This window comes from Mirounga leonina, unplaced genomic scaffold (assembly GCF_011800145.1).
Source record: "Mirounga leonina isolate KUSES-001 unplaced genomic scaffold, KU_Mleo_1.0 Mir_53, whole genome shotgun sequence".
NCBI classification, from domain to species: Eukaryota; Metazoa; Chordata; class Mammalia; order Carnivora; family Phocidae; genus Mirounga; species Mirounga leonina.
The window spans coordinates 50,789,119-50,808,293 of record NW_023270807.1 but is presented as its reverse complement, the minus strand read 5'-3'; the positions used below and the strand labels follow the sequence as shown (position 1 = coordinate 50,808,293).

At 37.5% G+C, this 19,175-nt stretch overlaps 1 protein-coding gene across 4 annotated transcripts in view; it reads left to right on the top strand.

Annotated features, from left to right (window-relative positions):
- Window positions 1-1,657: 1,657 nt before the first annotated feature.
- Window positions 1,658-19,175, top strand: part of EPHA7 (EPH receptor A7) — a 162,674-nt gene continuing 145,156 nt past the window's right edge. For 3 of the 4 annotated variants that reach the window (XM_034991504.1, XM_034991502.1, XM_034991505.1), the window contains exons 1-3: window positions 1,658-1,967; window positions 6,420-6,484; window positions 10,041-10,710. In XM_034991504.1, the coding sequence (XP_034847395.1) occupies window positions 1,871-1,967; window positions 6,420-6,484; window positions 10,041-10,710 (832 nt within the window). In that variant the 5' untranslated portion in view covers window positions 1,658-1,870. The remainder of the gene's footprint in view (window positions 1,968-6,419; window positions 6,485-10,040; window positions 10,711-19,175) is intronic. The other variant, XM_034991506.1, reaches the window with a different exon arrangement.

Here is a 19,175-nt window from a genome sequence, read left to right as displayed (position 1 = left end):
ATGCTTTTAGATATAATTTCTAAAATATTTAATTGGCATAATGGCTAGGAACAAGTAACATTTAAGAAATAAACTACAGAAGCAAAGAGAGGTTAGAGAAGGAAATTTCATTTCTTTCTTCTTTGTAATTGCATTAAGCAAGTTAAAACTACAAGAGACAATTTACCATAAAATAAAATGTAAAAATCTGGGGATCTGTCATCTCTGAGAAGTCTTTGCTATAAATACCAGAAACAACTCAATTTACTTTATATTTCTATATAGAAAGGATAGGAAAAGTTTGGAATTTTAGGCGAGATCAAACTTTGTGCCTCTTATAAATAAAGGCAAATCATGAATGACAGATTTTTTTTTTTTTAAGAGAGAATTATAGGACAAGAAGAACACGGAGCTCATCTTAAACATGTGATCAAGTTACTCTGCGGTGACCTTTGAAATTGGTGATTTGGCAATTAAGGTTTTAAAGTTCTTCCTCTTATTACATTACCCACCTCTTGAATTGCAAAGTGTCCGAAACTGCCTAATGGTAAACGGCTTTCTCTACGCAGGCGTCCTTGCTATTTTAGTTGGATGAATTCAACTGGAGATGTTGGTTACACTTTTTATTCTCAGTTTCCCTTGAAAGATTGAATAATAATAATTATATAATTGAGTAAGTATTGGAATGTATCAATTTGTGAAAGAGGTCTTGCTTTATTAATTTAATGCGTGGTAACATTCTTTAAAATTAAGTGTAATTTATGCAGCGAAATGGGAAACGTTCAAATTGGGGCGATCCAAGGAAAACCTCAAAAAATATTAAAACATGTAAGAAAAGTGATACGGAACCTTCTAAATGTTCTCTCTTCGCGTCCTACTTCACCCAACAAACTATTGTGAGATGATAGGGCGGGGGTGAGGAGGGCACCTAAAACAAAAGACTTCCTTTTTCCACTCCCTTTTCTCTGTTTCTTTTGCCAGAGCTTGTTGCAAACTCTTGGAAACACTGTTTGAACATAATACATTTGGATACTTTTATTCTTCCAAAGACTGTGCTGGGTGGTGCCTAGAGCTGACTGATGTTGAGTAACAGAAAAAAAGAAAAGTAGAAACCTTTCAAGAAATGAAAAGAACAGTTACCCGACCCGCGGAGGTTTTGAGTAACAAAAAAGTAAAAGGCACTTTACTTAAAGACACAGCTTATTTCACTTCCCTGGCTCCGTGCTTGATAGCTGAGAGATGGCTTGCATTGCCTCTGGTTTCTAAAAGGCCACGAGGAGTACCGCTATATATATAACACTCTATGTTGGGAGCGTTATTCTCGGATTGATTCTGCTCCACGAAAGCTGCGGTTGCTAAAAGCCGAGTGCCCACAGCAGCACGCACCTCGGCTGCCATCCGTGTCCTCCCTTTCCGAGCATCTAGCGAAAGCTGGGAGCTCAGACCCTGGAGGGAATCCTGGACCCGCAACCTGACTCCGCTCGCAGCCTATTGGCTCGCTCCCCGAAGCCCGCCCCCGAGGCCGGGGCGGCCTTTTCACCGGGACCCGCCCCTCGGCCCTGGGAATCGCCGCCCGGCAGGCCGGCTGCGCCTGCCAGTCAGCCCGAGTGGCGGAGGCTCTCTGCTCGGAGCCCCGCCCCCTCCCCCTAATTGATATTATTGGAGTGTGGAGCAAGCGGCCGGTCTGCAGTCGGAGACTTGCAGGCAGCAAACACGGTGCGAACGAACAGGAGGGGGAAAAAATAAAAAAGCTAAACGTGGAGCAGCCGGCCGGAGGTCGAGCAGGGGAATCGATGCGAAAAGCGCAATAAAAAATAACCCACTTCGGAGCAAACATCTTTTAAAAAGCTACGACTCAACTGAAACCTAAAATAAAACCTGCTCATGCACCATGGTTTTTCAAACTCGGCACCCTTCATGGATTATTTTATGCTACATCTGGCTGCTCCGCTTTGCACATACCGGGGAGGCGCAGGCTGCAAAGGAAGGTAAGGTGATGGGAACGCAAAGTTTGTTCTGACTTATTTATTTAGCGGTCTACCTGCATGAGCCGGCTAGTCCGCGGGGCCGCCGGCCGCGCCTCCGGCGCGGGGCGACCCTCCCCCGCCGGCTCCCCGCCCCCTCACCGGCCCCGCTGCTCCCGGCAGGCGGGCGGCAAGCTGGGCTACTCCGACCCGCCTTCAGCCCGGTGCCCGGGGCCGTCCGCCCGACGGGAGCGGGATTTCTGGCGCGGGCAGTCCGGAGGGCGTGAGCAGCAACGGAGAGCGGCGGGGCGAAGTGGGGTGGTGTGTGTGTGTGGCGGGGGTGGGGGGAGAGCGATGACCAGCGAGCTCGTTCTCTAGGATCGTAGGCGGGCCGATCTCTTCTTCTAGCCCTCTCCTCTTCCTCCTCTCGGCGTTCGCCTCTGGTGGGGTAAGCTGCGGCCGGAGTTAGTCGGAGACTGGGGAGTGCAGCTCTAGTGTCTTGGCCAGCCCGTCGGCGAGCGGCTGGTGTCCCGAGCCTTCCCACAGGGCCCTTGACTTGCGTGAGCTCCGAACGCTCGGGTTACTAATGAAGTGCTCACTGCGTCTGTGGAGGAGGCGCGGGCCTGCGGTTGGCGCTCAGCCGCGGGCGCGGAACAATAACGCCGCGGAGGTGAAGCGAGGGAGCGGTGCGCGCCCCGCGGCGGGGACGTCTGCGTTCAGCGCGCGCCGCGCGTGGGTCTCGGCGGCCGCGCCGACAGCCCGAGTCCATCCGGCTCGGCCCGCCGGGGAGGCAGGGGGCGGGCTGGGGCTGTGGAACTGATAACGAGGTGCCGCTTGGGCGACTGCAAGTCCCCAAACATCTGCCCGGCAGTTGAGTCCGAGTGGTCAGACCTTGCGAAGGATCTGGATCCTGAAGGCTAATTCTGGGTGAAGAGAGGAGGTTTCATTTGGGCGGCCAGATACGCCTGTATATGGTTGTTGTTGTTGTTATTATTATTATTATTATTATTATTATTATTATTATTACTATTTCTTCTCCTTTGAACCACTGACAAGGTAAAGTACCTTTCGGTGCCTGTAGTTGGAGCTGGGGAAAAATAAATCTCAATGGAAATGTCTTGCTTCTTGAGCAATGTTACAATCTCCAACCCCCCCACCCCCGTCCTCCAGACTGTAAATCTAACGTTGATTTCCCGTTATTTAAAAGCAAGATACTAATAATTAATTATTCCTGAAGTATGGAGAATGGAGGAATCTGTTATCGGATTTAGGTCATGATGGTGATGCGGGGCGGGGGGGAGGGGTTGTGTTCGATACTGGTTATCTCTTTACGTGGCCCTGAAAACTTAGTGATTTAGTGCTGCTTTTTTCCATTCTCTTCGTGCACCCCTCGTCTTTCGCTCAAACCACACCGCCCAACCCAACGCCACGTCCTACTTCTTGAGCCAGCCTGACCTTCTGACCCCAGTTTCCACATCTGCAACCAGTGTTGACGCTGAACCCATTCAGAGAAATTTTCAGAGAAAACCATGATTCCGAGCTGTCGGTTACGCGTTAGCCCCCAACCGACGTCTGCCAAAAACACACACCCATACACACCAGAATGCACGTTTCTACTCGCATGACACTAGCGATTAGGAACATTCAATTCTGGAACCTTGTACCGATTGCTCCGGAATAGCGGGAGCTGAGGAAAAGTTTGCACCGCTGCGGCGAAGCCGGGCGCGCAAGCTCACGCAGACCCGGCAGGAGTTTGAGCTATAAATAACTGCATCACTAGGGGGAGAGGTTCCTGCAGCCAGAATGTCTCGCTCGCTTGCTTTTCTCTTCTGGGTGCAAGATACGTGAAGTGGATTCTGATTCTAGGAGGCTGAATTCTTTAAATGCAGAAGTGAGATGTTTAAAAGGTGGGCGGGAGGGCGAATGCGCCCCGCTTCTCAGTGGCGACGCTCCCAGCGCGCAGCGTCGATCAAGAGCTGCGGTTCTGGGAGCGAGCAAGCCCGAGGGGCGCCGCGGCACCCAGGGGCGAGCGCTGGGAAGCGCCTCGAGCAGGTGCCAGGCCTCCCAGGTTGGCCGAGGGTGGATGGAGGAAGCTGAGGGACCTCCTTCCTCCACTTTCCTCATACGTGTTCTCTCGGGAGGTCCGTTCCCGCTACTGGGAGGGAATGGATAAGTCAGAATCTGACGCTTGGAGGCGAAGTGCAGCTGCTGTTTTTCCTTTTCGTAAATGCCGCCGCCGCCTCGCCCTCAAAGGAGACGCTGCCCGAAAGCCTCTTTCCTCCTCCCGGCTCCTTCTGGAGCAAGGGCGCCACTGGCTCCCTGGAGGGTCCAGGTCTGGCGGAGGCGTAATGGATGCTCGGCGCGGCGGGCGCGCCCGTCTGGCAGCCCCTGCCCCGCCCCGCGGAGGGCCCCGCCCCGGCCCCCGCCGCCGCCGCTACCCGCGCGGCCCGTGGCTGGCTTGGCCCGGGCGCGCCCTGCATCGTGCCCTTGCCTTTACCCCCGCGCAGCAGGGAACGGAGTCCCGGAGCCCGGACCTGTGCGCCCCAGGTCCTGGTCGGCCCCGGGGTACGCCTCCGTGGGCGTGAAGGGAGGATGGCGCTCCGCGCTCTGAGCGGGCAGGCAAAAGCGCGCACTGGCGGGTTTACCCAGAGAGCGGACGACGAGGAGACGCGCTGGTCACTTCAGAGCTGCTTCTGATTAAACGCTCAGGGCTGGTTTCTGTTTTATTTGTTAGTTTCTCTCTTAACTTGTTTGCCATCGTCACCCCTCCGCGGTCCCTTGGTTCCCACCCCAGACCGTGCTGAGGGGTAACGGAATGGCAGTAAACGATCATCGCATTGCTTGTTTCACTCTGCAAAATGACTCGAAGGTCACCTGGGTTTAAAATCCACTTGTGTCCTGTCAGTGCAGAAGACAAAAATAATAGTAATAATAAATCATCTCAAAAGGAACCTGGAACCCATGTTGTTTCGTTGTGCTAACTCTCTATTGTTGAGGACAAAAACAAAATAAACTTTAAACGTTATATAAATTCACTAGTCCAACGATTTATTGATGTTCCCAGTGCGAAATACAACTTGGTATTTTGAAAGTGTGCATTCCACCACCCCCACCCCCCCGCTCCCCGCGAAAGAGAGTCAAGTATTTGTGACCGAGGTTTGTGCTTTCATGGTCTTCCCAAGAGTCTTAAGTGTAAAACATTTTTGCAAATAAAGTGTTTCTTTATCTATGTGTTTTCAGTTGCAGGCAATAACCTTGACTAGAGCAAAGGAGTTGAACACATAATCAATGTGTTCCTTTGTTTTCTTAACGTAACATATTTTCATTACCTTTTAAATATAGTTTTTTCCTCTAGTGATTATTTAAAAGTTCATATAAGCGTATATTTTATTTAAGTCTAAATTTTAACATTTTTCTGAGGTTGATGTTATGCATATTTACAAGCTTGGAAATATATTCAGTATTATTTCTGGACAAGTTGATACATTTGTTAAAAATGCTGTAGAGTCAGAAATATTTTTAAAGAATAAAAACTCATAACTGAATCAGTACAAGCAGAGTGAATGCTTTAGGAGAGTAATTGTCTTAAAAAGCAATAAAATATATTGAATTGGAGGTATGATATGTGTCAATGTGTAATATTTGAATACATTATCTTATATTAATACTGCCAAGAGCATTTGTTTCATTTATATACATGTAAATGAATTGTTTATGCTTTTTGATAATATAAAAGTGGAATACAACTGTTTTTAAAAGTCAAGTCAGGAACAAAGTCAAGTCAGAGTTTAAATATATCATTTTGAAAATTAGCTGATGCTTTGAAATATTTGGAAATTTAAAAAACATAGATATATTGAAAACAGATGTTTGACTAACCCAGAAATATGTCTTGGAAATAATGGGCAATTTATTTTTCTCATGATGACATTGCTTGATATAGTTTTCTATTGTATTCATTTTGGCTTAAGTGAAGATACCCTGTGGAAAAGTTTTTAAAAAATAAACTCCAATTCTCAAAAGGCACTAGGAAATACTTTTGGCACAGTATTACAAATTAATGACTAGCTGAAGATAAATATGGAATTACATTTTATTATGTTCATGTTGTTATATCTGACAAAATTTGGAGTGCTCAATGGCTTATAAAGTTTTTAAAATATATAATTACTATAGAATCAATATATCACATGCAATTTTTACCCTGTCATATTTTTAAGTTTTTAAACTTGTTTTAATATTTTAATTAAAAAATACCAAATATAGTATAGTATTTTAATATCTTTTCTCCTTAAGAAAGGGGAATATACGTGTATCAGGTGGGTATTCATTTCATCATTCATTTACATAAATAACTGTTAATATATCTTAGATCATAAAGTGATACTTATATAGAAATTAGATTCACATTAATAACTTTTGCAAATGTGTTTACATTTTTCATGTAACATTTGAAAATAAAACTTTGTTTTTCAGTACTACTGCTGGATTCTAAAGCACAACAAACGGAGTTGGAATGGATTTCCTCTCCACCCAATGGGGTAAGTGCTTCTCCTCATAAAATATCACTTTTTATTTTTTAAAGTAAGAAACACAACCTCCCCCTCCCTGTGGAATTATTCACATTCTTCATATTTAAACTGTTTTAATTCCAAATGTCTCATTCAAAATTTTGTTGTGTTATAATGAGACATTGAGTTCTTTGAGTAAGAGAAGGTATACTTAGTACTTGGGGAAATGGATTTAAAAAAAAAATCTTTATAACCATAATCATTTGAGTTCTTATTGTGAGAGGAATCATACCTCAGGTTCCAGGCTATAAATGCTTACTAATTACAGGGAACATTTCCATCACAAACTCACTTAAACCTCTTTAGTTGCTTTATACTTAATCACTAGGTAGGTTGTATATAGTTCTTTAAAACAGTATGTGATGTGTTTCTTCTTTTAAAAACAGTTCTAGCATCATTCAGAGTACACTTTAAAAGGTAGCTGACAGTGTAATATGCTCCATATTTTAGCATGGAATTTACTGTAAAATATTATTTGAATTCTCCAAATTTTTATCATGTGCTATCTGCTGTTATTAGTCAGAAATGATGGCAGAGCATGTATATATTATAGTAAAAATCTGCTACAATAAATAGGAGTAAAAGCCTCCCAATAAAAATCTATGAAAATATAAGTAATTCTGACCATTACATTTCACATGTCATGATAGGTATATTATTTACTTAATTTTAGTTCGTCTTTGTCTTTAGGTCTTATTTTAATTGTAAGAGAGGGCACACACTTCACCCCTTAGGAAGAAAGGGGCTGCGAGAAAGGAGAGTATATATCTCATTGTTATTTAAGTTGATCTTCTTTACAGTAAGAAGCATAAGTGAGGATATAAAAAGTGTAACAAATTTTGCAAAGAGAAGAATGAAAATCTGAAAGGGAATTTTGAGTATAAGAACAGCATAAAATCAATATGTCATGAACTGGAAGTCAGTAATGCAAAATGTGAACAATGCAAATCTCCTTAAAATATTCAGATTTTTTTATTGAATTAATATTTGAAAGATTGCTTAAATGATATTGTAGTTATCTGTATAGGTCAGATTAAATTATGAAAAAATGACAAGTATTTTACAGATTAACTATAAAAAGCGCACTGAGTTTAAGGTAGGAGTATCATACTTTTCTTGTAAGTGGAATAGTTTCCATGAGTGAAAATATACATTTTAGGAAGACATTTACAATTAAAAAGAAACACCTTTCTTACCAATGACAAATGTAGCCCATTTTCTACCCTCCATCAGTTAAAACAAATAGAGATGGAGGATAGTTTTTATCTCTAAAGAGAAGTAAACTGATTCAGGATTGTAGTGATTGTAGTATTTCATCAATGTAATCCACGAAATGATAAATTATGACTGTCTATGTTATCTTTGACTCAAATGGGCATTTTATCAGTCCAAATATCTTAACAGTTAACCCTACATATCTGTAGGAATCAACAGATAATATTAGGAAATGATAATTGACAATATTTTTTATATATGAAATGGATTGGTTTGAATGCTATTAAATATCTTGCAGGAAATAAAGTGTTATTAAGATACATTTTTAGAAAATATTTTCATAAGTATACTATAAAAGCACAGTATTTGAATTAAGACTTCTTTCCTAATGGTGTCATTTATAGAAGTGATTGCAATCTCTTACAAAAGTGAAATAATAAAACAAGAGTTGTGTTAAATGCGTTTGTGTAGTCTTACTATTTGTGATCTATACAATCGTTGTCTTGAAATTTTCCCCTCAGGAATAAATTTTTAAATAAAAATTAAAATTAACTGGGTTTCAAAAGTAATGAAATTGATTTTTCATACATAAAACAAAGTAATATGATTGTTCTTGAAGTTAGAAAAAGGAAACCTTGAGATATGCCTTTATAATAATTAGCCTTGGTTTCTTTAGGCTGGGGAATTGTTAAGAGCACATTTATCTTTAGAGCTTTTGATTTCTTGGTAGATATCATTATTAGTTTTACTTTTTTTAATAATTTCAATCTGATTAAGGGACTAAAATCTCTGCATCCAAATGGATGAATTTGGGTACATTTGGCTAAGTGCCATTCATACAGATTATAAGCAGCTAACTGAAACAAAGGGAAATATGCACACCATTAACTAGTCACAAGCTCAAGTTGTGTTGAATAAAACCTGCACATGATAATGGGTTCTTTGCTGCATTTGAGGAGTTTTGATATGTATAATAAAATTGCAGCAAATATATAATGTCATACAAAAAATTTCTAAGTTATAGTATTTTGCTAATTTGTCAGTTTTCTAAAAAATAGCTTTAAAAGTAGATATTAATATTTTAAAGTATTTTAATAAATTAATCCTCTAATCAAGTTTTACAAATAAAACTCATTACCACATGCTTATTAGTTTATTTACTTTCTGCTTTTCTTGAAAGGATAGTTTAAATATTACATGCTGTGTGATTTTGGATTTGAATACTAACATTTTCATATTTGGCATTTTATATTGGGGAAATAAATACAAGTAGATGATGATTTCACTATTAAGGTAGCCTGCATATAAAATGGGAAATTTTGTGATAATGGTAAGAAAGGACATAATCAACTGTTACGTTAGACTTCTAGGAATATTTTAGGTGAAATGAATTTGCTAATGAGCGGTATAGATATTATTATACATGGCTTTATAATGTTTAGAGTTTTGCCAATTCTGCCAAACGTATTATTTTCCCTTTTCATGAAAATATATGTTTGCTGTAGTATATATTGCATCAGTATATGAATGGACATTTTTAAATATGTGATATTTTTCCTGTCAAAAAGCTTATTACTGAAATATGATCCAGCATGCTGATTTTCCGTGTACATTTGATTGTCTATTGAAAGCAATTTATTTATGAAGATGAATCATGCTTTTATAACTACTTATTTATAGTTATGTGGCTTATGTACAGTATTATATATAACACTGCAGTAAATAAATAGCTCTGTAAAATGTTACTCTCATATCTTATTTTGGAAAGATTGTAGAAGATTTTGCATTGTGAATATCAACATGTTGTGGGCTGCTTTTACATTTCAGAGCACTCTTGGCATTTTCTTCCCTGTGTTTTTTAGGTGCTCTAAGTTTAACATCAGCACTTAAAATGTCAACTGAGTTATCAGAGATTCTGCCATGTAGCCATATGCATATGCATTAAATGGTAATTTAAATGATTGTGTTATGCACTTAGTCTATAAAAATTATAATCTCAGTGGAGACTATAGACATAAGCAAACATGTAAAAAGAAACACTAATACACTAGCAAACAGATATTAAACAAAATGAAATATTTATTGTACGTACAAACGATGCAGGCAACCTGAATGATGTTGCGCTACCAGGGTGAAGCTGAGCTGAGAGTCCTGTCTTCTTAGGGTACAGTGTTTGCCAGGGTGGGAATCTACCTAACTCTCTCACGGTTCATCATGTGTGCTTTGCTAACGATGCCTCATGTGCTTTCAAAATGAAAATGTTGTGTTTTTTTTGCTGAATGACTTACAGCCTTTTTAAAACATTTTACAGTGGGAAGAGATCAGTGGGTTGGATGAGAACTACACCCCGATCCGAACCTACCAGGTGTGCCAGGTCATGGAACCCAACCAAAACAACTGGCTGCGGACTAACTGGATTTCGAAAGGCAATGCACAAAGGATTTTTGTAGAATTGAAATTTACCCTGAGGGATTGTAACAGTCTTCCTGGAGTACTGGGAACTTGCAAGGAAACCTTTAATTTGTACTATTATGAAACAGACTACGACACTGGCAGGAATATAAGAGAAAACCTCTATGTAAAAATAGACACCATTGCTGCAGATGAAAGTTTTACCCAAGGTGACCTTGGTGAAAGAAAGATGAAGCTTAACACTGAGGTGAGAGAGATTGGACCTTTGTCCAAAAAGGGATTCTATCTTGCCTTTCAGGATGTAGGGGCTTGCATAGCTTTGGTTTCTGTCAAAGTATACTACAAGAAGTGCTGGTCCATTATTGAGAATTTAGCTATCTTTCCAGATACAGTGACTGGTTCAGAATTTTCCTCTTTAGTCGAGGTTCGAGGGACATGTGTCAGCAGTGCAGAGGAAGAGGCGGAAAACTCCCCCAGGATGCACTGCAGTGCAGAAGGAGAATGGTTAGTGCCCATTGGAAAATGTATCTGCAAAGCAGGCTACCAGCAAAAAGGGGACACTTGTGAACGTAAGTAATACGTGCTATTAAAATTCCACTTTGCATTTTTTTTCTATTTCAGTATCAGAGATTTTGAGTAATAATAGTTATTTAAACAAGTGAGTCTGTGCTACACCAGCATTTCCGATTCAGCCGATCTTGAGTGAAGTCACTGTTGAGCTATCAAATGATTCCCCACAGTGATATCTGCACTAATGGTATGCAATAAATATTGGCAATAATGACATTCGTTACTAAGATTTAATTTGCCCTATGTTTGACCTAGAAGTCAATGGTTGCACATTGGTCTATGAGATTTAAGAGAGGAGAGTGAGCAGAGTGAGGTGTGACATCAATCAGGACTCAATGATAGGGGATTCCTCCTGTTGTGAAATCTGTTTAGTCTGGACTTGTAAGCAGCAGAAAAAAGGAGGTTATGGGGCTGCTAACGAGCTCTACTGACAGGGTACATACAAATATATTTCTAAACTTTTAGGATTATTTTTAATAAATAATAAAACTTTGATACAAAAATCATCAAATTTCACTTGATAGATCTTTAAAGTTACTTCTGCCAAAGCGATATTTCCTTTCTGGACTAAATAATAAAACAAATGCTTTTCTGATAAGTCATGTTATAATGGACCACGTTTTTTGTGGAAGTGGGCCAAAGCAAAGCTTCAGTTATTTTAATACATCAGTTGGGCGTTCTCTATGTTTTGAAACAATAATAGCATACGAATTAGTGAACCTTTTCCTTTGTTTTTTTAAAACTGGATTTTCTCTTGTATAGTATTTTGTAGTCATTATAATTGGCCAGTATTTTTCTATTTAAAGCTGTGTCAGTCACATGGATCTTCAAAATTGATATTGTTCTGTTTGTGCATATCCCAAAAAATTCTATAATAAGGTTATATTATTTATATATCTTTTAATTTATAAGTTATAAGACATAATCCATTCTGAAAAATAACTTTTATGTATTCTTTGTACTTCAAAGCCGGCAACATAATTTTAATGACTGCAAATCCTAGTTAATTTAGACGGGACTAGAGCTAACGATAGTAACTTACTATATGCAGATGCTCTTCCATATGCTTTATATGTACTAGTTCATTTAATGAGGTAGATTTCATTTTCATGTCTATTTTACAGAAAAAAGAAATTGGTAGTATCAAGGGTAAATTGCTTGCTTGTAATTACTTTAGGAAGTGATATCTGCCTTAGCTTAAAATCGGATTCAGGACACACTGATTCCCGAGCCTGGGCTTTTAGCAACAATATTGACCTGGTTTCTGCACAAAGCAAGGAGAATCCTAGCAAATATTATTCTCTTTCATTGCGAATTCAAATGTCTTGATCTTAGTAATTTGCTGTATAAATCATATTACTTCCCCCATAAAATTCTTATTCTAGTAGAATATTTGAAGAAATAATAGTTTAAAAAGTATTTAGATCTTGTTGTCCAACACAGTAACCAGGAGCCACACATGGCTCTTAAGGTCTAAAAATTGGCTATTCTAAATTGAGATGTGCTGTAAGTATGATTTGCACACTGGATTTCAACGGCTTAGTACAAAAAAAAAAAAAAGGAATGTAACATATCATTAACAATTTTTTATGCTGCTTACATAGTGAAAGGATCATACTTTAGATATATTGGGTTAAATAAAATAGAATGTTAAAATTAATTTTAATTGTTTCTTTTTATTCTTTTTTAATGTGGCTACTGGAAATTTAAAAATTACATCATAGCTCATACTATATTTCTATTGGACAAACTATTTAGATGGAGTAACTGAGCAAATATATTTTTCTGTCCTGATTGAAGAGTTAAATACTTCATGTGGATGGCCGCTAGCATATAAAATACCGAGGACCCAGCACTCAATTGTCATCCGTGTTATAGCTAATGTTGTAAAGTGAACTCTGGGCAAAATAGATGCTATAGGTTTGGGTTCTATAGACCAGTTTAGCAGCTTCCTTTGACACCCCCCCGAAGGAGTCAAACCCGTCTTACCCATGTTCTCGTTCCCCATCACTTACAGTGGTAGGATTTCTTATTGAAGAGATCATCCTGCAAGTTCCATATATGTGGAAATCAGAAACTGATGAAAATTTATCAGTACTAGTAGGCGGAATGCTATACTACTGGGGATGTGTAGACATATTCTTAGTGAACTAATCAATTCAGTGAAAAGCAGTGTTCTTATTGACTGGAAGTTAACAACTATTACTTGATAATAACTGTAATAAGAAAATTTATGAACATACTATTACACTTTAGCTGTAAAAACAGCTGATTTGAGGAGAATGCAGATTTTGGTTGATGTGAAAATGGAATTTAAACTTTTGCACAATTAAAAATGGGAAACATTATAAATAAAGCAGGAGTATTTACAAAAATGCCCAATTAAACCTGGCTAAGGAAAGTCTAAGAAATAACATTAAGGTTCCTTCTCTTTCAAGGCTTAAAGATTTTTAAGGAAAATTATTGTATTTTTTGTATCATTTTGTGTAATTTAACCTAAATGATTTCTGCATTTATTTGTTAAAAACAAACAGGAAATGTTTGCTTTTTATACTTACAGGTATAGAACTTAGTAAGAAAAACAGTCTTTAACTGCAGTAAGGACATTTACCATGAAGAAAACGCTCCCAATTTCTTCCAAATCAGCAAAATAATCTCATTAAATGTGGTACTATTAAAATTATCCACATTTATTTATTTCAATTTCAAGAATTGGAACATTTGAGTACCAAAATTATTGTCACCTGCAAATCACACTCAGGTAGTTAAAAATAAAGTAAAATGACTTCACTGTCTTCTACATGAATCCTGCATTGAAGTAGGTGGAATTAGGTATTAGAAAGAGTTCATTAAAAAACTGTGATTAGTCAAGATGCCTCCTTATGTTCAATTGAAGGAGTATGTGTGCACTGTTTTAAGTCAAGTAAATTGTTTATCACATAACTTTCTTAATTTTTGACCTTGGTGATGTTGACAAAGGAATTAAAGACCTTATACTTAACTTTGGCACTATGTTCATTTGCAAAAACACTTCCCTCCTTGGCATAATTCCAGTGCATTGCTGTGAGAGTACTTGCCTCTGGAATCAATCCAGGCCTGCCTTTATAGTATTTCTCCTGTTTCCTTTCAGGGATCCTGTTAAGAGTTTGAAAACAAATTCCAGTCCCATATTGAGGAAAACTGAAGTGTTTGGGAGAGGATGCTAGTGAGTCCCTAGCCAAATGAGGGTGGTTAGCCACTTAAAGGCATGTCTATGAAGGCACATTGTAGAGTGGAAGTCTACGGTGATATTTGCTAGGGTATAATTTGAAATATGAACAACTGTGAAAACTTACCACAGTTTTGATTATTTGATGTAAGAGCTTTTTTTATTTCTTCATGAGTTCGAAAAAAACCCTCAATTTTGAGAACCAAATGTTTCTCAAGCTTACTAATATATGGAGAACTTCTGTCTAATTCTTTATTATAATGCTTTAACGAAGACATCTCTTCAGTCATTTAAAAATATGTAATTCCAGTTGGTTAGCAGGCTTTTATTGTCAGAAAGTCATTTTAAAAAAATTAACCATCAGTTGACACAGCTTCTTTGCAAACTAGCAGATTATATTTTACATATATCAATATATTCAGAAGACTAATAAAATTGTATTCTGAAATATATTTTGAAATTTTTGGAACTTCTATATAATTAGATTTCATTTAAAAAGCAGAACAGTATTTGTCAAAGTGTGGAGCTTAGTATTATAACGGCTTTGTATGGGCAATTTGCAGTTTACACTAAACATCGTGTTCATTTTATCAATTAGTGCTTACCATATCACTAAGAGAAGAAAATATTTTTGTGTCTTTTAACATATGAAGAAACTGAGGCTCAGGGATATTTATACATAAGAAAATTGGGTAGGAATCCAGTATCCTGTTTACCAAATCAAATCCTTTTTCCTCACTGCACTACACTGCATCCTAAAATTTGTCCTGGACTTCAACCAATGGATTTTAGTTACTGAAGAAATGGTGAAATTTTATTCTAAGTAAGGTGACTGTATGCCTCATTTGTCTGGGATAATTGTTCTGTTAACATTTCTCTTTGTTTTCCAAAGTGTTCCGATTTGGATGATAAAATATATGGTCTCCCTAATTGTAAAAAATCCAAGGATGTTATTCAGTTTACATGCATATATATCAGATCTTGGAGATGGGATTTACTTGCATTATTTATGTTGCTTAATTTTTATTTTCTGAATTAAAATAAAAATTTAGGAATTTCTTTTTTGATAATTTTAATGTAAAGGGGAACTCCCAATAATTTTAGATTTCTAATTTTTGTTATAAGGAATTTCCCTAATAGTTGCTTCTTAATATTTTATATGAACATGTTTACAGGCTTGTCATTATTTTATTAACATATAATTAATGGACATATAACATATAATTAAATAAAAACATTTGTTCAATTTGAAAGCATTGATAATATTAAAGCCTGTGTTGATTAGATTTTTGAAAACCATGTGCTTTTTTTTTTTCTCAAAAAGCATGTAATTTGTACCATCACTTTTTATGAAAACAAATGAGTCCTCATAATATATCTTGTTTATAATCAAATATAAACAGAAAAGTAAGATATACAGGGTTAATAGCTCAGATGTAGAGTCACAAGAGTTTTCAAATTCTGGCTCTACAACATACCAGGTGTGTAAACTAGGACAATCTTTCTAAGCCTTAATTTCCTAAGTATAAAATGGGGCTAATAAGAATAGTACCTCCTGCATAGGGTTCTTGTTAGAATCAAATGAAATAATACATGTAAAAACCCTAAGAATAGTATCTGGGACATAGCAAATAATCAATGAATGCTTGCTATTATCTTGTTATTAATCAACAAGGAGTTTGCTAAGTAAAGAAATCTCATGGCAATGAGTGAATGAGGATAGATCTCACAGGCCACAAATAGTTAAATATCCTTTAAGCCAGTAATTTCATCCCTGGTAACTTATGGGAGAAGATATTTCAATGAAATAAAATAATTTTTTACATAACTCTTTCTTTCTTTCTCCAGCAATGTATACGATTTGAAATACTAGAAATAACCTAAATGTCCAAAATAAAGTGCATCACTTTGATTGAAATTAGTCCCTAAAATATCAGCCATGCGATATAGGAATTTTAAATTACTCCCTATTAATAATTTTGAATGAAAAATAAAGAATTAAAATTTTGCAAACACCGATATTTAGAATATGCAAGATATACATCGGGAAAAGAAGAGATGCAAGCATAAATAACACAATCGATGTGTCAGTCTGGTGGGATCGTGGGTGATCTTTTGTTCTCTGAATTTTTATTTTTTTATTTTTTTTAAAGATTTTTTATTTTTTATTATTTATTTGACAGGGAGAGACACAGCGAGAGAGGGAACACAAGCAGGGGGAGTGGGAGAGGGAGAAGCAGGCTCCACGCAGAGCAGGGAGCCTGATGTAGGACTCGATCCCAGGACCCTGGGATCATGACCTGAGCTGAAGGCAGTCGCTTAACCGACTGAGCCACCCAGGTGCCCTGTTCTCTGAATTTTTAAATTACCTTGAGCATTGACTTCTTTTTTAGCAATTATAAGTTATGTGTAACCTGGTATTTCATACAACAACAGCTTGAATTGTTTCTTGAATATATGGGTTTTTTAAATTAAGTTTGTATCTGTGTAAAATACAGGGCTCAGGTGATAGAGCAGTAGTAAGTAGAAGACATAGTTTAAATAATTTAAAAGGGGGAGATTCAAGGCCTTCAACAAAAACAGGTCATAGATTTGTTTGCTTTCTAGTTATTCATAGATGGCAAGAGCTTGTTTTAAGTATTTTACATGTATTAATTCATTTAGTCTCAAAGAGGGATGTTACTAACTTATTTTATCTAGTAGGTAAGCGCTATTATTCTGTTTAAAGGACAAAAATTACTCTTACTAAGGTATTACATTCAGTGTAATTACAATGAATTACAATGTAATTCAATAATTACAATATTTACCTATACTAAATTATATATATGAGATGCATATATATACACACGAAATGTATATATACATTTACATATACATATGATATATAGATGCAAATACACACTAACACACACACACATTATTATGTAAGGAAACCAAAGCACAGCGAGACGTGGGTTAAGTACCTAATATCGCACAGAGTGGTAGACTGCTGTTTAGTCAAGGTGGTCTGGCCAGGAATTTTTGCCCCTAACCAATACAGTGCCCACATCTTTACAGATGGGCATTTTTATCTATCACAAAGTCTTTTATAAAAAGAAATGTTCTTCCAGGATCTTGAAAGGTGCTACAAATCTGAACATTTTTTAAATTTATAGTAATTTCAAAGTACTTCTATCTCTGTCTTTCCTCACATCCTAAATATTTCGTCTGCTTTGCCATTATCTTTCCTATCCCAATTCTTTTTTTCACATGGCAGTCAGAATACAGTTTTGTCAAACACAACATAGATAGTATTACTTTATTAATCAGAAAATTTCAGGTTCCTCATTACCAATAAAAAATTCTCTGTTTTCTAGGCTGGCATTTAAGTCCCTCCAACTTGACCCTAATCTTTTCTAACATTCTGTCACATTATTTATCATACTCAAAGCCTCTGTTCCCCAGCCTGGTACTGATCTGTCATTCTACAGTAAGTATACCCATAGATATTTTTATGATACCGTTACTTAATATTTGGCCCCAAATAAACAGAAAAACGAACAAACATCATGGCCTCTCACAATTACCTATTGTATCTTTAAAAAATTTTTTAAATTAATTTTATTTTGTTATTTTAGTCACCATACATTACATCATTAGTTTTTGATGTAGTGTTCCATGATTCATTGTTTGCATATAACACCCAGTGCTCCATGCAATATGTGCCCTCCTTAATACCCATCACCAGGCTAACCCATCCCCCCACCCCCCTCTCCTCTAAAACCCTCCGTTTGTTTCTCAGAGTCCATAGTCTCTCATCCTGCACATTCCCGAGTTCTTCAGTGAGCTCTCTCTTCCAAATTCTGATGGCAGTTACTGGTAGTAACACTCTCTTGGTACTTACCATGCCTCACTTTTTTTCAACCTGCAGCATCAGCTAGCCTGTATCAGCTGGTTGAAATTGTGCCTTTCCTTACAATTTCAAGTTAAATGCCTCTTATTCTCTGTTAGAGCATCTTTTCTTGTGCATACTTTGCCCTTTCCCTGTGGGAATCATCACACACAATCTGATTATTTTTATTTTTATTTTTTATTTATTTGTCAGAGAGAGAGGGCACAAGCAGGGGGACTGTCAGGCAGAGGGAGAGGGAGAATCAGACTCCCCACTGAGTAGGGAGCCTGATGCAGGACTCTATCCCAGGACCCTGGGATCATGACCTGAGCCGAAGGCAGATGCTTAACCAACTGAGCCACCCAGGCACCCTGCAATCTGATTTTAGTCTTTATTTGTAATTCCTTCTATAGCTTCTAAGCTCCTTAACAACCACACCGTACAGTTTTCTGCTACCGACCATGGTACCCACCTAGCACAGTTCTTGTATCATCTTAATCTGCCAATAAATGTTTTTCAGCTTTCTTAAAGACTTAATCATACACTGCCCATTGCCAAGGCAAATATTTTTGTAATTTCATATTCATATCATGATTTAATTTCTTTTTGTATATGGCTAGCCTCTATGATTAACCCTAAACCTGATGAGAATGAGAAGCCTTTATTATATTTCTTCTCCTCATAACATATAGTAAGATGATAGGCCAATCATTAGAAAACCTGGACAGGAATCTGCTCCAGATTTGGAATTTATTTCTATGAAAATAATATATTTATTCATTGTCATATTCCCATTCTCTGTCTCTGCCTTTGTGTGTGTGTCTTTCTTTCAATTTCTACATCTCCTTCCTCTAATGAAATGAAAGCCATTTCACCTTTGTTACTAATACCTATGTCTTGAGAAAGAGAGAGTTCCAAGAGCCTCTAATATTTTCTAAAATAAGAAGGCCTTGGGGTGCCTGGCTGGCTCAGTCGGAAGAGGATGCGACTCTTGATCTCAAAGTTGTGAGTTTGAACCCCATGTTGGGTGTAGAGATTACTAAAAGAAAATAAACTTAAAAAAAAAAAAAAGTCTTGACGTATATTTATGTTGATCTTATATGGGAAAGTGATTTTTATAAGATTATTTTGCTTCCAAATTATATATTGTAAATATTATCTTGAATTGCAATACAAAATCAAATAATAGAAACAAACCTGAGAAATCGGTCCCTAAGCTAATATTCTATTCTATTCTATAAATCAGAAATTATTTAAATTCAGTATCATGTCCAAATATATTTCTGTTTGAGTTATAGCTATATTACAATTTTTTATACTCTTCAACTATTCACTTTCATGAGCTCATAATACTTGTTTAAGGCCTCTTTGCTAATGTGCGT